Here is a 24,031-nt window from a genome sequence, read left to right as displayed (position 1 = left end):
GCATTGTTCTGTTGCTTTAAAAAAAAAAGTTACATCATTGTTCCAGTGGACCACCACATTTTGCAAAGGAGGAAATCAGAAGAGAGATGATTAACTCAAGGATGTAGAGCTTTGAAATGGCAGAGCTAGATCCAGAATTCCCAGTTCAGTCCCCTTCCCATCCTCCCATCTGCTACAGGCAGTCCAGCTCCCTGCTGTGTTGGGTGGAGGTGCGGCCCAAGCCCAACTTACTTATGGAAATAGTAGGGAGTGAATACTATGGGAGGCTCCAAAATCCCTCATGGACAGGCCCAAACCCACCTCTTTTTCAGCAACTTCCGGAAGTCCATCAGCTCCTTCCTGAGGTCTGGAAAAGGAGCAGGAATGAGGCCTCAGTCCCAGGTGGGATGCCTGAGGGTTGATGCAGGGCTTTTCTGTGTGCCCATGCTGACAACCAAGCCTTTGAAAGGGGCTGTCCTGAAGACTGGTGGTGACCCACAAGGTATGCATGGTGGCTCAACCAGGCAGGGAACACCAGGAAAGGAGTAGTCTATCCCCCACAGGCCCCAAGGAGATTTCTGACAAATCTACTTACCTTCCTGTGGTTCCTTGTGCCTCTTCCGATTCTTCCGAAAGCCAACTGGATCATCCAGGGAGGAGAGGAAGGAGTCGATGTGGACAAGCAGGGAGGGAAGTAAGACACGTTGACAGTCTTCCTGAGAAACTGATGGAGTCCCAGAGCCCTGCTCTCCCCGCTGTCCTCTAAGGCATGGATGATCCCAGCAAGAGGGATGGAGCAGGATGGAGGGTCTGTCCATCATAAACTTTTTTACCCCAGAGCCTTACCCATGGCCAAGGGGACCAACCTAAGCATCATCTCATGCAGGGGAGGCCCAGTCATGTGTCCACAGGGGCCAGGGAGGCGGCAGAAATGCGTGAAGCAGACATTGGCAACCACAACAAACTCAAGAGTATCTAAAGGGGCAGCTGCTCTTTCACTCCACCTGAGAGCTGCCATATCAGGGTATAAGCCCAATATTACCAAATAGGTCAGACACTGCTGTTTGGTTAATCCTGCAGCCATTGGTAATCCTCATCATCTGCTTCCACTAGAGAGGCTGAAAAAGCTAAACACTCGCCTTCCCGGCTTCCCTTGCAACTAGCAGTGCTCACGTGACACCATCCTGACCAATGAGCTCCAGGAATTTCTGAGAAAGCCTTTGCTTCCTCTATAAAAAAGGTGGATGGGCTGGTCGTGGTGTTTCACGCCTATAATCCCAGCACTTTGGGAGGCCAAAGTGGGAGGATAGCTTGAGCCCAAGAGTTCCAAACCAGCCTGGGCAACATAGGGAGATCCCACCTCTACCAAAAAAAAAAAAAATCAAAAAATTAGCTGGGTGTGATGATGCATGCATGTAGTCCCAGTTACTTGGGAGGCTGAGGTGGGAGGATCACTTGGGCCTGGGAGGTCAAGGCTGCAGTGAGCCATAATCACACCACTGCACTCCAGCCTGGGCAACAGGTCTCAAAAAAACAAAAAATAAAAGGCCAGACGCAGTGGCTCATGCCTATAATCCCAGCACTTTGGCAGGCTGAGGCAGGCGGGTCACCTGAGGTCAGGAGTTTGAGAACAGCCTGGCCAATATGGTGAAACCCTGTTTCAACTAAAAATACAAAAATTAGCCAGGCGTGGTGGCGCACACCTGTCATCCCAGATACTCAGGGGAGGCTGGAGAGTGGCTTGAACCTGGGAGGCAGAGGTTGCAGTGAGCCAAGATTGCGCCACTGCACTCCAGCCTGGGTGATGGAGTGAGACTCCATCTCAAAAATATAAAAATAAAAATAAGAGAGGCAGATGGACCTGGGCCACCTCTTCCACCTTCCTACCTTGAACATGGATTAGGTTTGGATCTGCCATGGCCCTCTTATGGCCATGAGGTGATAAGCCAATATGCTAAGGATGGCAGAGCAGTGGGACCAAAGGAATCAGCTGTCTAATGGCAGCCCTGAGCTGTGGTATGAGCCCTGGACACCACTCGCAAAACTTCTTATGTGAAGGAATGAAATATCTTTATTTCCTAGGCTACTCTTAGTAGGATTTTCTGTTACTTGTAGGCAGATCAATTGTAAGCATAATCAATGGCGAGACTAGACCTGCTTCCTCAAGAGATATCTACCTTTTAATTACTACAGGTTGACAAGATTTAAAATTTCAAACACCACGCATGCCCAAATACATGTCTGAGGGAGAATTTGGCCTTTGTGTGACCTGTTTGTTAACTCTGGCATAGGCCTGTCCAAAATATCCAAATATCCTTTGCACGGTGGAGAAACTGAGACCCAGAGAGGAAAATAAAGCCCATTCAATGAGTTAGCAGAAGCTCTAGGACTAGAAGCCAGCTTTCAGGTCCTGCTCATTTACTGGGCCAAGAGAATATCCTTCAGAGCATCTGCCAAGGTGTGCCTTTTTAAACACATGCAGACTTCAGTGTGCATGTGGATGAAGCCAGGGGCCCAGCACAAGGTGGGGCTGCAGCAGCGGCGGCAGCCTCAATGGGCCTCCCTCCCCTCTGCTCCCCTCCCTCACTAGCCACGGGGCCTCTGATTCCTCTGTGGGCTCTCTGCCCTGTGCACTGATGAGACAAGCTCAGGGAAAAGCCCACCTTCAATGACGGTGAGTCTCGCTGAGCACGTGGCCTCTCCGTACATGTTTACTGCTGTGCAGCGGTACAGATCCGTGTCCTCACCTGTCAGCTTGTTGATCTGCAGAAAGGCCAAGGGCAGAGGAGCAGGGCTACCATGTCCCCTTCCTCCATTTACTAGACACGGCTATGTGTTGGGGGTATAAAGTGATTAAGACATAGTCCTAGTCCTTATGGAGCTCATAGTCTTTATCAGGAAAGACAGATCTCAAAACAAAAACCTGGTTCGGGACAGAGGGTGGATGTACCCATTCTTTGCCATCAGAGACAATGTAGCATAGTAGAAAGAGTGTGATTTTGGGGTCAGATGGATCTGGGCCTGAAAACAGTCTCTGTCCTGTATTACTGGCTGTGGGACCTTGAGCAAGTTATCTAACTTCTCTCAACTTCAGTTTCTTCATTTATAAGATGGGAATATAATTCCTCAAAAAAGTGGTGAATGATTAGAATTAAATATATAATCTATGTCAAATGTTTAGCCCCTGTGACATAGTAGGGCCTGGCACATAGTAGGTATCCCATGGTTAGTATTTATAGTATTGCTCAGATTAGCCAAGATTGATTGAGTACTCACTATAGGCCAGGCACTAGCTAGACACTTTACATAAAACTTTCATCCTCATAGCAGCTCCTGGCCAGGCACAGTGGCTCATTCTGTAATCCCAGCACTTTGGGAGGCCGAGGCAGACAGATCACCGTTGGTCAGGAGTTCAAGGCTAGCCTGGCCAACATGGTGAAACCCCTTCTCTACTAAAAACACAAAAATCAGCTGGGCGTGAAGGCGCATGCCTGTGATCCCAGCTACTTGGGAGGCCGAAGCAGGAGAATCGCTTGAATCCGGGAGGCGGAGGTTGCAGTGAGCTGAGATCATGCCATTGCACTCCAGCCTGGGCAACAGAGCGAGATCTGTCTCAACAACAACAACAACTCATAACAACTCCTTAAAGCAGGTCCTGTTATTACCCCATTTTTACAAATGAGGAGACAGAGATAGAAAGAGTAAAGTGACTTTCCAAAGCCAAGGTGGTGGGCCTGGGATTGTAACCCCAGCAGTCTGACTTCAGAGCTTGAGCTCTTAAGCTCTAATCTACACCACCTTCCCGGTTATCAGCAGAGGTATCTGAGAGCCTGCCAGATCCATTCTTGGCTCAGTCAACTTTGAGTCACGAGATGGAGTTGAATGGATTCAACTTCAACAAGGAGTATGTCTTACTCCTTTAGGGCCTGAAGGCTGCCAAAGAGATCTTCAAGGGGATGGGAAAAGATGAATAGACCCTGGTCAGGGGAAGAGCTATGGTTATTACCTGCAGCACGTGCTCCTTGCTGCCAGGGCTGGAGGAGATCTTGTACTTGCTGGAGTCACTGAGGTCACCTTTGGAGTTCTGCCAATGCACCTCGGGCCTGGGCTCCCCACAGACCACAGCCCGAAAGATAGCATTTTTCCCTGCAGCAGGAAGAGACGAGCAAGAAGACTGACAACTTGGGAGAAGGTGACTGTATACTTTATTTAAATTCTAATTTACATCATCTTCCTCATCTAGGTATTTCAACAGCCCCTTCCAAAAAGGGTGCCAGGCCTGGGTCCCCTTGACTCAGGACTTGGAACAGGCAGGTGGAAAGCAGCAGATTCCAGGCACCCAGAGGGCAGTCCTTCCTCTTTCTGTATTGCGGAAGCTTGGGCTGCTTGAGGGAAAGAGATAGGTGGACTGGCCCTGGTGAAAGGGGAGGCCAGCAGGGCTTTAGGGGAGAGGGGCTTTTCTTGAGAGTGGGTGAGCAAGGAGTCTGAAGGCTCTGCCAAGACTGGGAAGGGAATGAGATTTTGTGAGTTCCGGCCGGGCACAGGGGCTTACGCCTGTAATCCCAGCACTTTGGGAGGCCAAGGTGGGCAGATCGCCTGAAGTCAGGAGTTCGAGAGCAGTCTGGCCAACATGGTGAAACCCCATCTCTACTAAAAACACAAAAATTAGCCAGGCGTGGTGGTGCGTGCCTGTAATCCCATCTACTTGGGAGGCTGAGGCAGGAAAATTGCTTGAACCCTGGAAGCAGAGGTTGTAGTGAGCAGAGATCACGCCACTGCACTCCAACCTAGGTGACAGAGTGAGACACCATCTCAAAAAAAAGAGATTTTTGTGGGTTCCCTTCCCATTCCTACTCTCTAGAGGGAAGAGGAATCACAACCACGGGAAAGAATGGCTATTTGGTGCCCAAAGGAGCTGGTGCTGAGACATAGGTTCCAACCTCAGAAAAGACCCCAAGCTCCATGCCTGGCATGGAGACCTGGGAACTGCCTGCCCTCAAAGAATCCCTCAGCCTCCCACCAGGAACATCTTAGTAGAGAGCAATATAGACTAAAGGCCCAAGGGCCCGTCCCAATTTCTCATTACCTTGTTCCAGATTTAGAAAAATAAGATACCATTCTTTGGCCAGGTGCGGTGGCTCACGCCTGTAATCCCAGCACTTTGGGAGGCCAAGGCAGGTGGATTAGCTGAGGTCGGGAGTGCGCGACCAGCCTGACCAACATGGAGAAACCCTGTCTCTACTAAAAATACCAAAAAATTAGCCAGACATGGTGGCCCATGCCTACAATCCCAGCTACTTGGGAGGCCAAGGCAGGAGAATCTCTTAAACCCAGGAGGCGGAGGTTGCAGTGAGCTGAGATCGAGCTATTGCACTCCAGCCTGGGCAACAAGAGCAAAACTCCGTCTCAAATAATAATAATAATAATAATAATAATAGAAAAAAGAAAAATAAAATGCCATTCTTTTTCTTATTACGAGGATGCTATTAACTAAAATTTATTGCAGGGATGTGTGTTGGGGAAAGAACACCAATTTCCACTTTTTCCCCAATAAGCCTTTGTTCCCACCACTTTTCTGGGCACTTTCTTATGTGGCCTTCTAGAAGGGCCTTCTTGAGCCCAGCCTGTGAGCCACTGCGGGTGTTGCTGCCTGGAAGCGAGGATTGGGAGGAATCACATTAACTGTATTAACAGTGCCTATCTGCAGCGGTGGCTTTGAGGAGAGGAGAGAGGGACCAGAAAACACCACAACCTTTCCCTGCTCCCCGATTTAGCATTTTTCCATCCTTGCCCCCCAGATATTTCTCACACTGGAATAGCATGTTGTCTCTTCATTCTCTTTATCCACTCTTTTCCCCAGGTCCCTTGTCACTTCTAGGGTTCCAGGTAAGCACGTACCCCCTTAAGGATAGGAGGGAGCCAGGCTATGGTCTGGTGATGGATGTAGGGCCTGGGTGTCCAGGAAGGTGTGTGCCCTAGCCCTCTCCCCTGGGAGGTAGGACAGCAGGAATCTTGCTTCCCCTCCACAGCTCCCCTCTGGGCTCTCACCCTCTGGCAGAGCCAAGGTGACGGGCTTCTGCTCAAAGTCCGGCGTGCTGCAGCCTTCAGGGATCTCCTCCACCAGCTGCCAGATGCTCACCCCAGGGATATGGGACTTCCGGAACTTTCCTGAAGAATGCAGGAGAGAGGGAGGTGGGCCTTCCGCCTTCTCCCTATTGGGTGACCCTTCAACAGAATGGGCATCCATCCACTCGCCCAAGGAGCAAGAAGCCCCTTCTCGCTCCTACTGTTGGGGCAGGATTTTTGTCCTACCTCCCGCCTGTGCACAGTGCTTTTTAATTCTCTAATGAGAATCTGGTGGCACCCCTCAGGTAATGTGAATGGAGCCTCTAGGAAGTGGGTGGGGCACCCTGGGAAGACCCTGAGTGTGTCACTGGAGAAAAGCTTGGAAGAGAGAGTGGGAAAGGGCTCCTTTTCAGGAAGCGGGAGCTCATGTGGGGGCTCTGCACCCCTTATTCAGGAAAACAAATTGAAATCCAAAGCCAAGACTCTTAAAAAAAAAAAAAAAAGGCCCAGCACAATGGCTCATGCCTGTAATCCCAGCACTTTGGGACGCCAAGGCGGGCAGATTGCGTGAGATCAGGTGTTTGAGACCAGCCTGGCCAACATGGTGAAACCCCATCTCTACTAAAAATACAAAAATTAGCCAGGCATGGTGGCACATGCTTATAATCCCAGCTACTCAGGAGACTGAGGCAGGAGAATCACTTGAACCCAGGAGGCGGAGGTTCCAGTGAGCCAAGATTGTGCCACTGCACTCCAGCTTGGGCAACAGAGTGAGGCTCTGTCTCAAAATCAGCAGCAACAACAACAACAACAAACAAGATGGGCACGTCCCAGAAATCTCTGATCCCTACCACTTCTCTCCTCTCTGTCCTGGTAAGGATTGCCAGGGAGGGTTGGGGAGGGGAGGTTTGTTCTCTTACCTGCCATAGTTCTGCCTCCTCTTTGACTCCTCTCAGGGTAGAAGTTCTATTTTCCTGAGAACAGAAATGGAATTGCTTTTGAGAGATCCAGCCTGGTCTCACCCCACCCCTCCCACACCATCAGTGCATAAGCCAATGTCTGGGGTGGGAGCTGGAAAAAGCTGCTGCCCCCAAGAGCTTTTCTAACCCACTAATGGCACTGATTGGTTTCCTGCAATTCCCTGTCCCCTGCAAAACCAATTTCCCAGAGACCAGGGAGTGGGTAGGATGCTACCCAGTTGGTAACATTCCCAGGTAAAGGGAACCATAGGCTGAGCCTGCACACTGTGCTGGTGGCCTGGCCTCCTGGTGGGACCCCAGGCCTGATGACCCTGCCCAGAGGGTGAGACACAACCTTCCCAAACCTGAGGAAATCAGATCCATTCAGGATCCTTCCAGCTGTGTAACAGCTTGCCCCATTGACTTTGGAATGAGAATTCTCCAAGGACATTCTTTGGGACTCCTGGCTCCTTCCCCAACTCTGAAATGTTCTGGCAGGACCCCAAAGTCCTCTACCTCCCACATTCATAGAATCCTTCCGGTCACAAGGTCTGCAGGGGAGAGTCCTCAACTTTGCTGCTCTTAAGTTCTTCTTGGCCCAGGCCCATAGGATCCCCATAAATCCATCTGCTCCCCTCTGAAGCCAGTGAATTATAGTGTCAGGTGAACAGGAGTATTTTCCATTCTGTCACCACCACCATCTCTCCCGATTTCCTCTTAATTGCATCCATCTGTTATGGTCAATGGGGAGTCCCACACAGGAGAGGAAGGGGGTTGGCTCTGGGATGGGATGAGAGCCATAAATTGGGGTGGGGAGATGTCTTGAAAGAGTTCTCCAGCAGTCCCACCCTCTGTGCGATTGGCCCACGGCCAAGCAGTTCCATTTTGGGGACTCCATTTTCTGCCCAAAAAGCCCTGTCATTAATATAGAATCACACATGACAGAGCGAATTCCTCTCTCCCATGGAGATCGTTCCATTTCGCAATGGCCCACCCACTGGCACTTCTGGCCCCTGGCGGCCCCTCACCAGCCCAGCCGCTGCACCCTAGCGTGCTGGAATGCCATGGTACGCCAACTGCGTTCTGGAGCGGTCACAGGTGCCACAGGCGCTATGCCGAAGGGAGTCACAAGGAAGGGTGGGAGGGAAGACAGTCACCAACGGATGAGGACACAGCTGGCCATGGCCAGGGGGAGGGCTGTATGGGCCCCCGTCCCACCCACCCCTCAGTGCAGCCTCCTGGCAAGTGCACTGGCAGCAGTCAGTGACCCCACACTGGAGTAGTCTGAGTTCAACACAGCTATCTGAGTCATCATCCCCATCGTCACACACATCATCACCATGAGCAGCTATCATCCTGTTACTCAGCTATTGGTAACACATGAAGAAGGATAACGATGATACCACTCTTCTCCCTCCAGCCTCCTGCCTACAGCTCCCAGCTGAGGAGGGCAAAAGAAGCAAAGCCCTTGGGGGATCTTAGGGGTGTGACATTAAGCCATCCACTTCTGGTGCTCCACCATCTTCTAAAATAAGCCAGATTTGGTACAAAGTCAATGACATGGGGGAAGAGATCTGTTGAGTTGGAGACTAGAGGGATGTGGTCTCAGTTGGAAGAAATGAGAAAGGAAGTGAATTCTCTCCTCCATAATTCATTCCCACATTTAAGAAGTCCAATTGTTCCCAAAAGCAAATGTCAGCTTGTGTCCTTACTTCAGCTGTCCCAGCAACACTCTCAGCACTGGATCCGGGGGCAGTGTCTCCCTGGCCCCTCTCCAGGATCTATGGCTCCCTACCCTTTTTCCCTACCCTCCCTGGATCCATCCTGCAGATCCAGGTCCCTGCTACCTCCAGCTGGTCCCTGCTACCTCTCAACTGGTAGAAATGGAGGCAGGAAGAGCCAAATGGGGTTCTCTCAACTGCTTTGACCATGTTACTAACCAAAATATATCAAGTCCCAGCCTGAGGTCCTTTTTCTGGACTGCTAGTGATATTTTTAATCTGGTCATCGTATCACACTCAAAGTCAAGCCATGTCCAGAAAATTAGAGCCAGGACAGAACCACCCAGACAGGACACACTGAAATTCTCTCTTCCAGATATCCTGGAGTCGCCTAGAGGGGATACAGGTGCACTCCAGCCTGTGAACGGCCAGCCAGGGAATGTTCACCAGGCAGATGTCCTACCCACTGCCTGCCCCTTCCTGCATAGAAAAACTGGACAGCAGGTTAGTGTCTCCATCCGGCCCTATCCTGGCCTAGGTGGGCAGCCAGGTGTGAGTGCCCACTTACCTGGGTGTACAGCTGGCCTCCCACTTCCTGTCTGCTCCCTCTTCCCCGTTTCCAGCTGCTGCTTGCTGGAGGCTCTGGATCGACTGGTAGTAGACAGGCAGGGCTGGAGCAGGTGTCAGTTGCTGCAGGCGCCTCTGCTCTCTCCGCCCCTCCCACTCACCCCGCCTCCTCCTCCTCCTCCAGTCCAGGCTTGGCAGGGTAAGGCCCCCCAGGGCTAACACTCTAGCTCAGAGGAGGTCAGAGATGGAAGGGTCCTGTGACATCAGTCCATCCAACTCCTCGCTTTGCAGAGCTTTAAGCTCTTAACCAGACTGGCTTAGTATAAATTTGCCCCATGATGCCTTTTTAGCAAGAACATTTTCATCATCCAAACCCTTAACTTTTCAGCTAAGCTGGTCCCTTGGGACCTTTGACACCATAAGTCACACAGATACATAAAGCTGCTGCCCTCTTGGGAATCACATCTCAAAGTGGTACCAAAGAGGCAGCAAACTTTGAGAGTGGGAGGGAAGGCAGTCACTAATGGAGTCACAGACACAGAGTGACCAGGAAGGAGGAGACCCTGGGAATTGTGTAGTCAGGAGGCCTGCTGGAGAAGGTGAGCTTGCTCAGGAGCTTTTCAAGGAATAGAAGGGGTGACCTGACCAGCAGGGTTGGGGGCTGAAGTTGGCAGGGCAGATGGTTGGCAGATGGATGGCAAGTGGAAATTGGAAATACAAGGCTGGTAACAGATTTTCTTAGGGAGAGTGGAGGGTAGGTGAGGCCCAGGAGATAAGGCCACTTGGTGTGCTTTTAAAGAGCCACATTCTGTCTCCTTAAGGACAGAGAACTGCTTTGTTGCCACCCATAAGCAAGGCTGATCCAGGATTCAGGTGAAGTAGAAGGGAAATGGGGTGAATGTCCTCCAAGGGAGGACACTGAATATTTACACGTATTCATTAGCATCTTGCCGATTTCTACAGGCACTACCTCTGGATGTGCTCCTAGAGGGGACGTGTTTGACGTCTTCTGCGCAAGTGTGTGTATATGTGTCCATGCATGCACACACACATGCATTTGTGTGTCCTTCCTGTGTGTTTCTGAGTGTCAGGGCTGGTCTTTCATTTGTTCAACAAATGTGTGTTGAACACCTACCCTGGGTTGAGCCCTGGCTCTGGCACTGTGTTAAGCCCTGGGAATACAAACGTAAGCGAATGACAGGGCCCCCCCATCATGAAGTTTGCAGTCTAATGGGGCAGGCAGATGTGGGGGCTCTGAAGGAGACAATGGAGAGTGTGAGGGGAGGGCTGGACCTTGGACAGCAAGAGAAAGACTGGCAGTCAGAGTTGAGTTTGGACAGGTAGGCTTTGGGGGCCATTGAAGAGTTTTGATCTCTATTGTAAGGGTTACTAAGGTTTGTTTAAGGTGGAGAGGTGACAGAATCCAATCTGCCTTTTAAAAGAACTCATTCTGGCTGCAGAGATGCAAGGGATTGGAGGAAGGAGGAAGAGAGAAGCAGGAGTCTACGTCCCAGGAGTACGGTCCCAGGAGAACACCCCAGGGTGTTCTTTCTCATGGTGGAACCCTGAGCTCCAGGGGCCTCCTGAGCTGCAATGCTGTATCATCCCAGGAGTGGGAAGGAGGAGGCTGTGAACATGGCCCAATGCAGAGCCCTTCAGCATTTCAGGTGCCTCTATTACCCCCGTAGATAGCCCATGTGCGCTTCCCTGAAGTCTGGGGACGGCTTGCAGATCCACGAGTCAAGGTGTGTCCTGCTACCTGGCCTCCATTTTCCATGTTGTTGTTGTTGTTGTTATTGTTGTTTTCTAAATAGAGATAAGATCTTGCCATGTTGCCCAGGCTGGTCTCAAACTCCTGGGCTCAAATGATCCTCCCGCATCGGCCTCCCAAAGTGCTGGAATGGCAAGTGTAAGCCACTACATCCACCCCATTTTCCATGTTTTAACAGCAGCCCACATTAGGGGACCCACTCCTCTCTGTGCTATGTCATACTTGGATCCGTATCACTGCAATAAAATGGAAATTTCATGACTCCAAGGAACTGAGATGAGTTATGCAGTTTTTACCACTCTCCCCACTTGATCCTCCATCAAATGTAATGTCCAATAATATTTAGCTATGTCTGGATCTCTAGCCATCCACCAACACCACCACCACTTCCCAGGGTATAATCTTATTACACCTCCTGATCGACATTTCCTTTCCTTTGGGAGATAAAGAGACAAGACCTGGCCGGGCGCAATGACTCAGGCCTGTAATCCCACCACTTTGGGAGGATGAGGCAGGTGGATCGCAAGGTCAGGAGACTGAGACCATCCTGGCCAACATGGTGAAACTCCGTCTCTACTAAAGATACAAAAATCAACTGGTTGTGGTGGCACATTCCTGTAGTCTTAGCTACTTGGGAGGCTGAGGCAGGAGAATCACTTGAACCCAGGAGGCGGAGGTTGCAGTGAGCCAAGATTGCGTCACTGCATGCCAGCCTGGCGACAGAGTGGGACTCTGTCTCAATAAAAAAAAAAAGGAGACAAGACCTTACCTTCATTGATTAGGGGAATATCCATGTCAAAAGAACTCTGGGCAGTGAATTTGTGTGCATTATTCATTGTTACTCAATGCCTTATGGAAAGGGCTCAGGGACTTTGGGTAGGGATTGGGTCATAATTCATTGATGCTCTCCTGCCCCCACAAGAATGAAATGCATTATATAGCAGGTACCAAGAGACTCGGGCCCCATAAAGGCCTCTCTTGGGACCCTTTTACTCCTGATGGCATGGGTCGGATAAGATAGTCTCTGAGCTCCTGGGCAACTTGAACCTTCCACAGTCCTCTGACTGAATGGGCAAGGCCCTGTAGACTTGAAGAACGGTCCATGTGACCCAGGAGAGAGTTTAATTCATTCACAGGTGTCCATTGCCTCTGGGCTTGGTGTAAAACCAGTTCTGTCCCAGCTGGGTGAGTCACTAAGGGTGCTCTCCAGAGGAGGGTGTCCTCGCTCACATCTGATGGGGTCCATGTAGATGAGTTAGCAGAGGAGGGTTCTAACCAAAGACATGCAAACATGCTCACACATAAACATACACATACACCACCCAACACCCACAGAGAGGGTCTTTGTGAAAGGTAGAAGACTACGAGCTGCCCTGTGGAGATGGCTTCAGAGCCTATGGGCCTTCTCTAGGCCTGGAGCTAGGGCATAAGATTCTATTTCACCACAGTCCCTACCCAGGAAGATGGAGCTGGGAGGACCAGTGGACAAACAACACCCCTCCTGTGCTTCCCACCATCCTCTTTGTCCACTGTCACGGCTGCCCTCCAGTCCACCTGCTCCCTTGAACCATCTACTCTGTCCCCCAGCTGCCTGCCTGGCCAGTATTCCTCCCTATCTCCAGTCCAGCCCATGTGTCAGCCTTAGTTCATCTCTTTCTCACCCCACCTGCAGTGTAATGAATCTCATGTAGCCACATGGGAAAGAAGACCTTGGAGACCCCAAGGGCAATTTCATGCTTTGAAAGCTGGCTTTCAGTGACAGAGAAACGAGTCAGGAGCCAATCCCTAATCTGGAAGGGGCTAGTCCAGCAGGCTCAGCTAGCCCAAGGGCTACAGGAGGGGGTCCTTTGGACCCTCAACAAGGAGAGGCTGGGGAGAAGTTCCCACTCCACTTTCCAGGAATGGTTGAGCCACAACAGGCTTCAGTCCATTGAAGCAGCGTAGACTCTCACAGAATATCAGAGCTGGACAGGACCATTGAGGACATCTAATAACAACAATAAAATTATAGCAATAGCAACAATAGTATTTAAACCTGATAGAGTTCTTGCTACATGCCAGATATTCTTTTGAATCTTTAACTATATTAACTCACTTAATCCCTCACAACAAATCCAAAAGGCAGAATCAATCACTAAGCCCATTTTACAGAAGGGGAAACTGAGATACAGAGAGATTATGTAACTTGCTCAAGGTCACACAGCTGGTGAGTGGCAGAGCCAGGCTGTGGACCAAGGCTGTCCAGTGCCAAGTCTACTCTCTTAACGACTAATGTCCTGTGGATCAGGACATTAGTGGATCCAATCCAACTCCCTTCTTTTCAGATACAGACACTGGGGCCTGGAAAGAAGTGATTTCCTCCTGGAAGGCACACAGTGAAGTGCTTTGCAGCCAGACTCGCCTCCTGGTGGGAATGAAGCACCAAACCCTCAGTCATTCCAGAAAGCTGCTCCCTTCAAATCTCCATCAGGTGGTGAGGAGGTAAATAAACTACTCCAGCTAAACAGATGCAAACCCACTCAGCTTTCTAACATTGCATTTTCATTTTGCAGGGACACTTGCCTATTTGCATATAATCAAGCAAATCACAGCACTCACTGGCCCCCAACCTACTGTGTGATGTTTTCTACATGGGTTATTTCATTTAGCCCACACAACACCCTACGACGTAGAAACATATCCCCATTTTAAAGAGAAGGAAGTTGAAGCTAAGAGCAACTAAATAATGTTTCCACTGTTACACAGCTAGTAAGTGATTGAGTAAAGATGTAAACCAGACCATCTGATTCTACTACACTTTCTTTAAAAATAGACATAGTCTCACATTTTGCAGGCTTCATGGCTATATTCTTTTAATCATCAATGTTATCCTCAAAAGATCTCACAGGGCCTATCAGAAGTTGAGAAGGACCTGGCCACTTGCAATTTTTGAGTCTTCTAGTATTTTTTTAAAAGAAGAAAATAGGACTAGAAATAATGGGTAGTACATTTAAAATATTTACATTAAACCACTTAAAACTTTTACAAATCCTGTAATAATCTATGAAAAGCATGATTACATTGCAAGGCATTTTCTGTCTATGAGTTAAAATAGTTCATTCCTGATGCCCTACCAGTAGGGTAATAGTGTTTACCAGGAAAAAACACAATTTGTGGTTAAAGGTATAAAATGAGTATTCTCTTCTTTCATTCCATCTATGACCGTGTGGATAACTCATTTGTATGTAGTGTTGAGGCTCTTCAAGGAGCACCCCCTTCCCATTCCCATGACCGGCCCTGTCTAGGGCGGGAGCCCAGCAAGGGAGGCAGGTCTGCAGGAGGTTAGAGGAGGCTCTGCCTCACCCCTTCCAGGCCCTGGCTCTCTCCGCACAGTGGCTCCAGCTCACAATGGCTTGGAAGACTGGCCTAGTGACTGGCAAAGAGGAAGGAGGTAGCTGGGAAAAAGGTGCCCTTCTACCCATCTCTCCCAAGAGCGGTGAGGAGGCTGGGGCTGCTGCCCCACAACTCAGAGCAGCCGTGCCGTGCCGTGTGCCTCTGACAACCACCAGCTGCTGCTTCTCCTAGTGGCCCCAGGCCTCGCAGCAAGAGGCTCTATGCTGGTAGGAGATGGGGAGGGGTGGGACTGCAGAACCCACCTGGGCAATCCCCTGGAATCCTTACTCAGCTCTCAGTTAAGCCACCACCCTGAGCAAATCCGAGAACCTAAGACTGAAAACTGTTTCTGGTGCAGAAACAGAGTCCAGAAGGAGCTAGCATGCTGCGTAAGTAGCAGTGAGGCAGTTTGGAGGAGCCAACCACCTTGAGTTGGGAGACCCTGAGGCAGACTGGGGCAGGGGAGCCAGGAGACCCGAGTCCTGAAACTGTCTCCTGGAAGCCCCAAGCTGGACAGCCTAACGTAGACTCATTTTAGAAACAGACTCCGTTGGGCTGGATTTGGAGTGGCATCGCTCTTCCCTGCTGAAGAGAGCACTCTCCTGCCCATGCATGGAGGCTGGCTTATGACAAATCTGAACTCTTCCCGGCATCCAGAGCATTTCACCAACCAACACCCTTGCCACTGACCTCCCAGCGTGTTCCCTCCAACTCAGGCAGGCTGCCCTCTCGTCCCCACTGCGTTCTCCCTCCTGCCTGGAGTGCTGACCTCCCTGCCCTCCTGTGATCACCATATTAAGTGGCATTTCCATGTGACTGCATTAATTCACCTCCGTTTTCAGGTCTCAGTCTGTCTTGCAGACACACTCTGTCTCCTTCTGAGTCCTGGGAATTTCCCAAGAGCCAGAATTGCCTCTCCTTGTATTTCACCTTTCCACAGCCCACCACACCCCAAGACATGGCTCTGACCACAGAAGCTTTATGACAGGGCAGTTTCTCCTGAGCCTCGAGTCGGGAGATGCTCAGAAGCTGTATCGGCCCTTTCCCATCCCCACCCTGCAAGGAAGAGTTCCCTTTAAGTAAAAGAGACTCCTGGCTAAACATGTGTTTAGCAGATTCCCAAAAACAAGCTTCAAGCGGGTCAAATTTCTTGACATGCCAGGAAAGAGCCCATTACCAACAGGACTGCCCACATCCAGGCAAGCCGTAAAGTGTCATTTGTACTTTGCTATGGAGTTTGGCATTTATTTTGGAGTGGATGAGGAGTCATGGGAGGCTCTCAGGCAGAGAAATAACATATTTGTATTCTAGAAAGAGCCCATGGGTGGTATGCATTGGTTGGATTGGAGAAGAAAAAATTCTGAAGTCAAGACCTGTCTCTGCCAAGTGTGGGGCCCCATATCTCCTACATCAGACTGGGGGCTCCCAAGGGCAGGGACGGGGACTCCCAACCCCTGTGCTCAAGCCTGGGCACGTGCTCAGGGAAAGCTTAATGCCTGTGGACTGATTTACCTGAGGTAGAAATTGAGACTGACTTACCTGAGGTGGAAATTGAGGCTGATGGGGACATAACTTATCTCCAGGAACCCTCACTCTCCCTGGCCAGCCCAGAAAGGGACCCTGGGGATGCAACAATGTGACACAATCCCCCTGACTCCAGCGTGGCTCCTTCCCTGGATCATCTGTCCTCTTTCTGGCACCAATTTCCCAAATTCCCAGCAGCCCAGCCACACACAGCTGGTGGTAAAGATCAGGCTGAAACCCCATCCCTGCCCAGTGGCTTGGCCGTGGAAGCAGAACACCACGGGCAGAACAGGCTGAGGGCTGGGCAGGGAGTGGCTGGGACTTGCTTGGCACCTCAAGTCCTTGGGAAGCCCAGCCATGGGGAGGAAAGATGGCTGACACTCCCCTGCCTAAGAAACATAGGGACAGGACCCTCCCCTGAGGGCTAGTAAGGAGACAGTTCCTGCCCACAGGAGGCTTAGCCTCAGGCTTCCACCTAGGATGGCAGAGGCAAAACCTCAGTCCTCTGATTGAGGAGACACCATCTCCACTATCAGGTCACCATTAAGTTGTATCTGTCGTTGCTATGGTTGGCTCCGACAGCCAGTCCTATCTATGACAAGCAGAAATGGAAGCTCACAGGTATCATGCATCTACAGCGGGTGACTGTGCAAGGCACTTGGCACTGTGCAATTCTCTCTTTAATTATCTCACTCCATTTTACTATTTCCACTGTGGATTGTAGAGAGGTGTTTGTGCATGCTATAGCTTCTGCCTAGCTGACTCATCTTCAGATTGGTTTAATGTGACCTTTGTCCAATGCAAAGTAACTAGCACTTACTGTCATTGCAATTATCTCATCCATCTTTAGGGCATGTATTGGTTTATGGGCTCTCTCCCCACGTAAAATGCAATTTAGATTGCAAGCCCCGTGAGAGGAGTTCTGTCTTGTTCACTGACTTTGAGAATAGTGCTTGGCATTCATTTATTAAATGAACAAGGCCTGAGAGAATCTGCAAATAGTTTACCTGACTCTAATTTAAGAGGGAGTAGGGGAGGGCAAGGAAGAATAGATTCTTTACCACCACAACTTGATTTTAAGTCTGGAGATATTTGGACTCTTCTGTAACTGTAACTATGAGAGGGGAGAAGATGTCTATTAAGGCTTTGTATAATAAAACTGGAAGACACAGAAGAGAGAGGTTCCACATAAAAGAGAACAATGAGATTCTGAGTGAGAATGGAATTACACACTTTAGGAGCCAGGTTAGAAATGTGGCTGAGCTGGGCTCAGTGGCTCACGCCTGTAATCCCAGCACTTTGGGAGGCCGAGGCGGGTGGATCACCTGAGGCCAGGAGGTCGAGACCAACCTAGCCAACACAGTGAAACCTCGTCTCCACTAAAAATACAAAATTACCAAGTCATGGTGGTGGGTGCCTGTAATCCCAGCTACTTGGGAGACTAAGGCAGGAGAATCACTTGAACCCGGGAGGTGGAGGTTGCAGTGAACCTAGATCGCGCCACTGTGTGACAGAGCAAGACTCCATCTAAAACAAACAAACAAACAGAAAAACCATGGCTGGTCCTTAAAGCTAGGGGCTGAGAGTAGGGTCATGATGTAGGATTAATAAAGAAACTCTCTCTTTCCTCAGCCCTGACTTTTGCATTACCACAGTGTTTTACAATCACCAAATGGCTTACGAAAGTTGTCCACCCTCCCAATTCCTGAACAGCAATGGAGAATTGGTTAACAACTGAAGACTCAAAGGGCTCCACGGTAGAAAGCCAAACTCACTTCTCTATTGACTTTTGTTTGAAAAGAACAACTGGTGCTTCAAGGATTCAATCAGAATTTGCGATGCAAAGTGTTAAAACTTCCTCAAATATTTAAATATTTCCAAATGCAGGTACAAAGGAGCAGCAAAAGGAAATAATCATTGAGTGCTGGAGTAACATCAGTCACTCTAAAGTTAGAACCAGGATTTGGGGTGTGTTTGGTGATACGCAAGGCATTTGGCTCTATGCAACGTGGAAAACCTTGCTCCGTGAGGTCTTTCTGTTTTAAATTTGCATCTTTTTTTGACTTCCCAAATGTTTTTACCACAATTAATCCCTACTCATTTAATTTCTCAAATGTCGCCCCAAATAAATTTGGAGTTTTTTTTCTAAAAATTAAATCCCATGTTCTGGAAGGTTTGTGCCACTGCCAGAATCCAGTGAATGACGGAGTTCAGGTGAACATGAAGCCCTTTATCAGGGCTTTATGCCCTGGCTAAGTGCCAGGTGCCATGCTGGGCTTTTACTTGTATGGAGACCTTCAATCCCACAACCCCCCTGTAAGGTGGGATTCTTATCCCTGCTTTACACATAGGAAACCTGGGACATGAGAGGTAAAGTAAGTTTAGGTGACAGAGTAAGCCCTGATGAATGCAGTGGCAGATCTGGAAATGGAACTGGCACACAAGTCTCCTGGCCTCTCAAAATTTGGGCTCCTCCATTTATAAAACAAGAAACCAAGATGTGCATGACACCAACCCTGTTCTGTTCCTTCCTCCTTCTGGAGAACCAGAAAAGATGGAAGAAAAAAGAAGAGAGTAAGGGATGGATGGAAGGAAGGAGAGACAGTATGTAGAAGAAAGAGAGAGAAAGACAAACCTAAAAAAGAAGAAGAAGAAGGAGGAGGAGGAGGAGAAGGAGGAGGAGGAGGGGGAGGAGGAGAAGAAGGAGAACAGAATTCTACCAGAGGAATGCCATTAGTACCAGTCAGAGAAAAGACGACAAACCCTTTGGTTTGTTTAGCTCAGTGACATGCTTTGGTGCTATTCTGTCCAAATGCCCAGACAGCATCAACCAGTGATTTCAGGCAGCCAGAGCATGCTTCTCCCTCTTATGTCCCAGCTTCCCTTTTCCTGAAACTCCCATTCCTCCCACTCACCCTGCAGTTAATTCTGGAAAGTGCCCCAGGCAGTCCCTGGGCTAACTTAGACAATATCCCAGGGGGCCACCTGTCAGCCTAGGTTGTTAGATGCTTGCTCCTGGGAGATTGACTGAGCTGCCTGGATCTCACTAATGCCCAGGGCAGAAAAGGGCTTTGCTGCCTGGTGACTGATTTGTGTTCCTGGAGGAACTCGATCAGGAACCGCTTGACAGCACGCCAGTACGGTGGCTTCACAGAACTGAGAACCTGAAGACCTGAGATCCATTCTTGGTTCAGTCTTGTGTCCATCCTGAAGATAGTTAACACTGGTGTTCATCTCCATGCTGAAGAAAATTCTCTGAGACTCTCTTTCCCGTTTCTTCTCAATGCATGGGTGTGATCTGACCCACATGAGTGGAAAATGGTGTCCTGAGCCTGCTGGTTCTCTCCTGGGGCTTTCTTGTCTAAAGAGCTTTTCACTGTCCCCTCATGATGGCTCCACTGATGATACAATGAAAGCTTTCATTGGCATCTCCTGAATCTCCTAGAGTCCCCTGAGTGCCCTCTCTACAAGAGGCTGGGAGCAGACTTCCCAGGTGCTACCCTCTACTTTATTTTAAAAACTCGTGGGGATGAAAAACACTGCCCTTACATTCTGGTAGCATGAGAATTTAAAGGAAGAGAAATTTTCATTTCCTGGTTGACTTTCTGAGATCACTTTAAACTGACCATAAGCTAAAAGGAGCAAGACCACAAGCTACGGTAGAAATGAGAATTATGAGGAATTTTGTACAGTGGAAGGGACCTGAACTGTCAACAATATCATATCCTGGTCCACACTGGGGGACATTTATGATCCTCTGGAAGAATTGTCATGGAGACTATCTCAAGATTTACAATTATGCTGACATTTCCTAGTCATGTGACTACAGCCTAGTCTTAAACTCACTGAATGTCTGTTTCCTCATTTGTAAGAAGGGATGACAATATTATTAGTGGAAGGAGCATGGACTTTTGAACAGATCGACCCAGGTTTAAATTCCACTTTTACCACCTGGAGGCCATGAGCCTGGAGTGTTTGGAGCAGAGGGGAAGTGGGAGGAGAATTATCAGAGAGCGAAGGGGCCAGTGATCACATTGGGCTATAAGGCCATCCTAATGACCTTGGCTTTTACTCTGAATAAGATGGGAAGCAGTTGCAATGTTTTGAGCAGAGGGATCACAATTTGTAACTCATGTTTTTAAGAGACTGGCCTGGCTGCTGGGTTGAAAATAGACTGAAGGGAAAAAGGGGTGGAAAGTCTGAGATCCAGATATGCAGCCCCTGCAATAATCTAAATGAGAGAGGATGACACTTTGGACAACGGTGTCACAGTGGAGATGGTGAGCAGGTCAGATTCTAGATGTACTTGTAGGTAGATTCTAAGGACTTACTGACTTGTCACAGTTTATCATTATGTAACTGAGTAGTTATTGTTTTAAGAATTTGTCTAATCTACTAAACTGAATACTCTATGGGGCAAGAATCGTATGTGTATTTTATGCACTGATGAGTTTCTTGTGTTGAGCTCAGTTCAGCAATATTTGATGAAGGAATGAAACCTGAACATCTTGAGAAGCTGTGTCTGCTCTACCCCCTAAGCCAACTCTCTCTCGCCCACCCTCTCCACTTCTCTCCAGCAATTCTCTGACTCCACAGCAAAGTGACAGGTTGGTTGGAGCTGAGACCAGAGAGGAATTGCAGCCACAGACAAAGTGGGAGAGTGGTGGAAAAGTGATGATGGAGGTGGAGGGCAAGGAAATATGGAGATGAGAAGGACACACTCAGGCAGCAGCCTGAATAATCACAGGGCCAAAGAGAGGGAGGAGATGGGAGAGTCACATGGAGGAGATGGGAGAGTCACATAGAAGATGGAGGTTGGGGCCAAAAGAAGAGAGAAATGGAACCTGGGCTTTTCTATGGCTAATGTTAGTGTAGGTGCTCCTCTGAGATCAGTCCACCAACGACATTGATTCACTGGCATGGTAGGGATGGACTTCACATCAGAAATACTGGGAGCCATGGAGTTGTTAGCTTGTGCTCTTCCCTGGGCACCAATAGTCGAAGGTCTATATCTGACTTCCACCAGGTAGCCTGGTGATTCTGGGACAGGGTAGAAATGGATGAGGGAGGCTGGAGATATTGGGGTTGAAGAAGGTCTAAGTCTGTTTTATGCTGCTGTAACAGAACACCACAGGCTGTGTAATATATGAACAATAAAAATTTATTTGGTTCGTCGTTCTGGAGGCTGGGAAGTCCAAGAGCATGGCGCCAACATCTGGTGAATGTCATCTCATGATGGAAGGCAGAAAGCAGAAGAGTGCATGAGACAGAAAGAGAAAGGGGGATAAACTTACCCATTCTATCAGGATCCCACGTCCATGATAACTAACCCATTCCCAAGATAATGGCATTAATTCTCCCATGAGGGCAGAGTCCTCATGACTTGATCACCTCTTAAAGGCCCCACCTCCTAATACCACCACAATGACAATTACATTTCAACATTAGTTTTGGAGGGGGCATTCAAACCATACCAAGGGGCATGTGTATGTGAGAGCAAAGCTGAAGGAGGAGAATGGTGCACATGGAGGTGCGTGGCAGGGCATGAATGTACCTCAGGGACAACCAGAGAGCAGACCATTGCTGGGATCTGAAGGAGAAAAAGAGAGGGGATCACAAGAAAGGGGGGTACAGAGATACAGGGATGCCCCTCTTCTGACCCATGTCATCTTCTTCTTCTTCTTTTTTTTGTTTTGAGACAGAGTCTCACTCTGTCACCCAGGCTGGAGTACAATGGCACAATCTCAGCTCACTGCAACCTCTGCCTCCAGGGTTCAAGCAATTCTCCTGCCTTAGCCTCCTGAGTAGCTGGGATTATAGATATGTGCCACCACAACTGGCTAATTTTTGTATCGTTAGTAGAGATGGATTTCACCATGTTGGTCAAGCTGGTCTTGAACTCCTGATGTGATCCGCCTACCTCAGTCACCCAAAGGGCTGGAATTACAGGTGTGCACCACCGTGCCCGGCTTTGTCATCTTCTTTTTAAATTAGTGATCCTCCCTCACCAGGCCATCACACACCATCCCTGTCTTCAGCAGGGATTCACACATGTTCACAGGCTGTCTCATAGCTCTGGCCACAGCCTACGCTTACCCCCATACACAGCTCACCTTGCTACCTATGACATATATGTGCACACACTCCTTGCTTTCTCCACTGCCTCGCCCATAGAAGAACTTCACACATTTGGTTGTCTAACGTGTGTGTAAACACATACATACATACGACACACACACACACATCTAGGCACCAGACAATTTAGTCTTAAGATTGTAAGTCCTGCCCTGAAATGTGACACCTTTCTTGCCTCATCATTCTTCTCCTAGGTCTAATCTGGAGAGAGAAAATTCTGGTGATACTAGAATTTTATTCTAGCCCAGCATACCTGCAAGAGCCTTATTGTAGTCCTTCCAATAGAAGGTCCCCTTTGCTGCCTCTGAGCCTATTTTAAAGTCACTTAATCTTTAAATCTGAATTTAAAGATTTAAAGATGCTCTGAATCTGGATCTCTTTCTTTTTGTCAAGTGCCATTCTTCAAAGCTTATTAAAGAACTGTCTCTGCCAGAAACCTTCCCTGGTTAACTATTCTTGACTCAGTTTCCTCCTGCCCTCTCCTCTCTATCTCCCCCTCCATCTGCTGCCATTCTAGCATCACACGAATGCCTTCCAGAGACCAGGCCTGCATGTCTTATCCATTCCCCTCCCCACCCCCACCCCCGCCCCACACTCAATACACAATCCCTGTGAGCTCCCTAAGGAGAGGACGGTGTCTCCTTCTCCCTCTGGTTATCCCCACAGCACCTCAGCCTGGGTTCTGCCCAGGAATTACTCAGCCCTGGGTGTTTTGCCAGGAGATGGGATCTTTAAGGGCAGAGACCTGAGCAGACTAAGCATATCACATGTTTACCGAATGACTGCCTGAGGAATGGAGAGGGGTGTGGACAGGACAGTCAGAGAGTGGCCAGCTCAGGACTACAGGTGCTAGGGTGAGGCTTCTCACCCAGCAAGGCCAGTCTCAGAACTTGACACGGACCTCCCCTACTAAATGACCTACAGGAGGTTGCCCTTGACTGGCTGGAGAAGATTTAGTACCTCTCCAGCTCTAGCAATGAATGAGCTGCCCAGGCTGTTAATTGCCTTCAGTTAATTGTTAGCTTTTCTGCCAGGGACACTATGGTGAGGAGAGGAGGTGAGAAGAACCTGGAACTACGGGGAAGGAGGGCAAGTCTTAAGGGCAGGGGGTTGCGGAAGCTCTACAGTCTAAAGGGGACCTGGGCAAATCAAACCCGTGTACTGAGGGCCACCCCAGGAGGTGAGAGGCCAGAGGCCAGAGACAAAGAGCCAGGAATAGAAAGAGATGTATATATTTGCTTGCAATCTATTTTTAATATCCCATAAACATGCTTTGCTCATAACCAAGGCCTAGCTGAGCTTCCAAGCAGGCTCATTCCAGCTGCCCCCCAAGAATTCCTCAAAGGTTATCCCACCAAAGTCCCAAAATCCTGAAATCAAGAGAATCAACAACTCCTGAGACACAGGTCTGACACTATCCAAGGGCTGTGATTGGGGCCATTTATGGCTGGCTCCAAAGAAAAGGGTGAAAATAGATCAAGACACGTTTTCCAAAGAGATAAGGAGAGGAGGGCATGGAGGATGCCTGAACGGGCTGGAAACGCATCTCTCCTTCCTCCTCTCCCCAACCCCTGTCCACCCACAAGTTGGGCACTGACCAGCCTGGGGCGGCAGAGCTACCACCTCCAGTGGCCCCAGTGAGGGCGCTGAGGAACACAGCAGTGCGGCTAGAGCAAGGCGGTGCACAGAAGGGAGGGTGGGCTGCTATTTGAATTCAAATTCTCACTGGCTCCTTTCACCTGATTTTCTTCAACTTGTGTTTCAGTTTCCCTGACTCTTCAACACACATCTGGGAGCCTCTCCTCCTTTCTGGGGAAATTGGGAAAGTTGGTATGATGACATCTGGAAGGTTCTTGCTGCTCCTTGGGAGACAGTTGCTGAGTCCAAGGGGTATTATCAGAACCCTTAGGCTGCAAGCCCAGCCCATGTTCCCCAGC

General features: G+C 49.2%; 1 protein-coding gene across 1 annotated transcript in view; it reads right to left on the bottom strand.

Moving 5' to 3' along the window:
* The window catches only part of LOC105484954 (immunoglobulin like and fibronectin type III domain containing 1), a 34,470-nt gene extending 27,498 nt beyond the window's left edge, over nucleotides 1-6,972 (bottom strand). Inside the window, exons 1-6 of the mRNA XM_011747063.3 lie at nucleotides 6,966-6,972; nucleotides 6,028-6,147; nucleotides 3,986-4,125; nucleotides 2,643-2,742; nucleotides 575-619; nucleotides 301-346 (exon numbers count right to left, since the gene is read on the bottom strand). Of these exons, the coding sequence (XP_011745365.2) occupies nucleotides 301-346; nucleotides 575-619; nucleotides 2,643-2,742; nucleotides 3,986-4,125; nucleotides 6,028-6,147; nucleotides 6,966-6,972 (458 nt within the window). The remainder of the gene's footprint in view (nucleotides 1-300; nucleotides 347-574; nucleotides 620-2,642; nucleotides 2,743-3,985; nucleotides 4,126-6,027; nucleotides 6,148-6,965) is intronic.
* Nucleotides 6,973-24,031: the final 17,059 nt, after the last annotated feature.

The sequence above is a fragment of the Macaca nemestrina genome, chromosome 1, assembly GCF_043159975.1.
Source record: "Macaca nemestrina isolate mMacNem1 chromosome 1, mMacNem.hap1, whole genome shotgun sequence".
Taxonomy (NCBI): domain Eukaryota; kingdom Metazoa; phylum Chordata; class Mammalia; order Primates; family Cercopithecidae; genus Macaca; species Macaca nemestrina.
The sequence above is the reverse complement of the archived record's forward strand: the minus strand, read 5'-3'. Positions and strand labels throughout refer to the sequence as shown.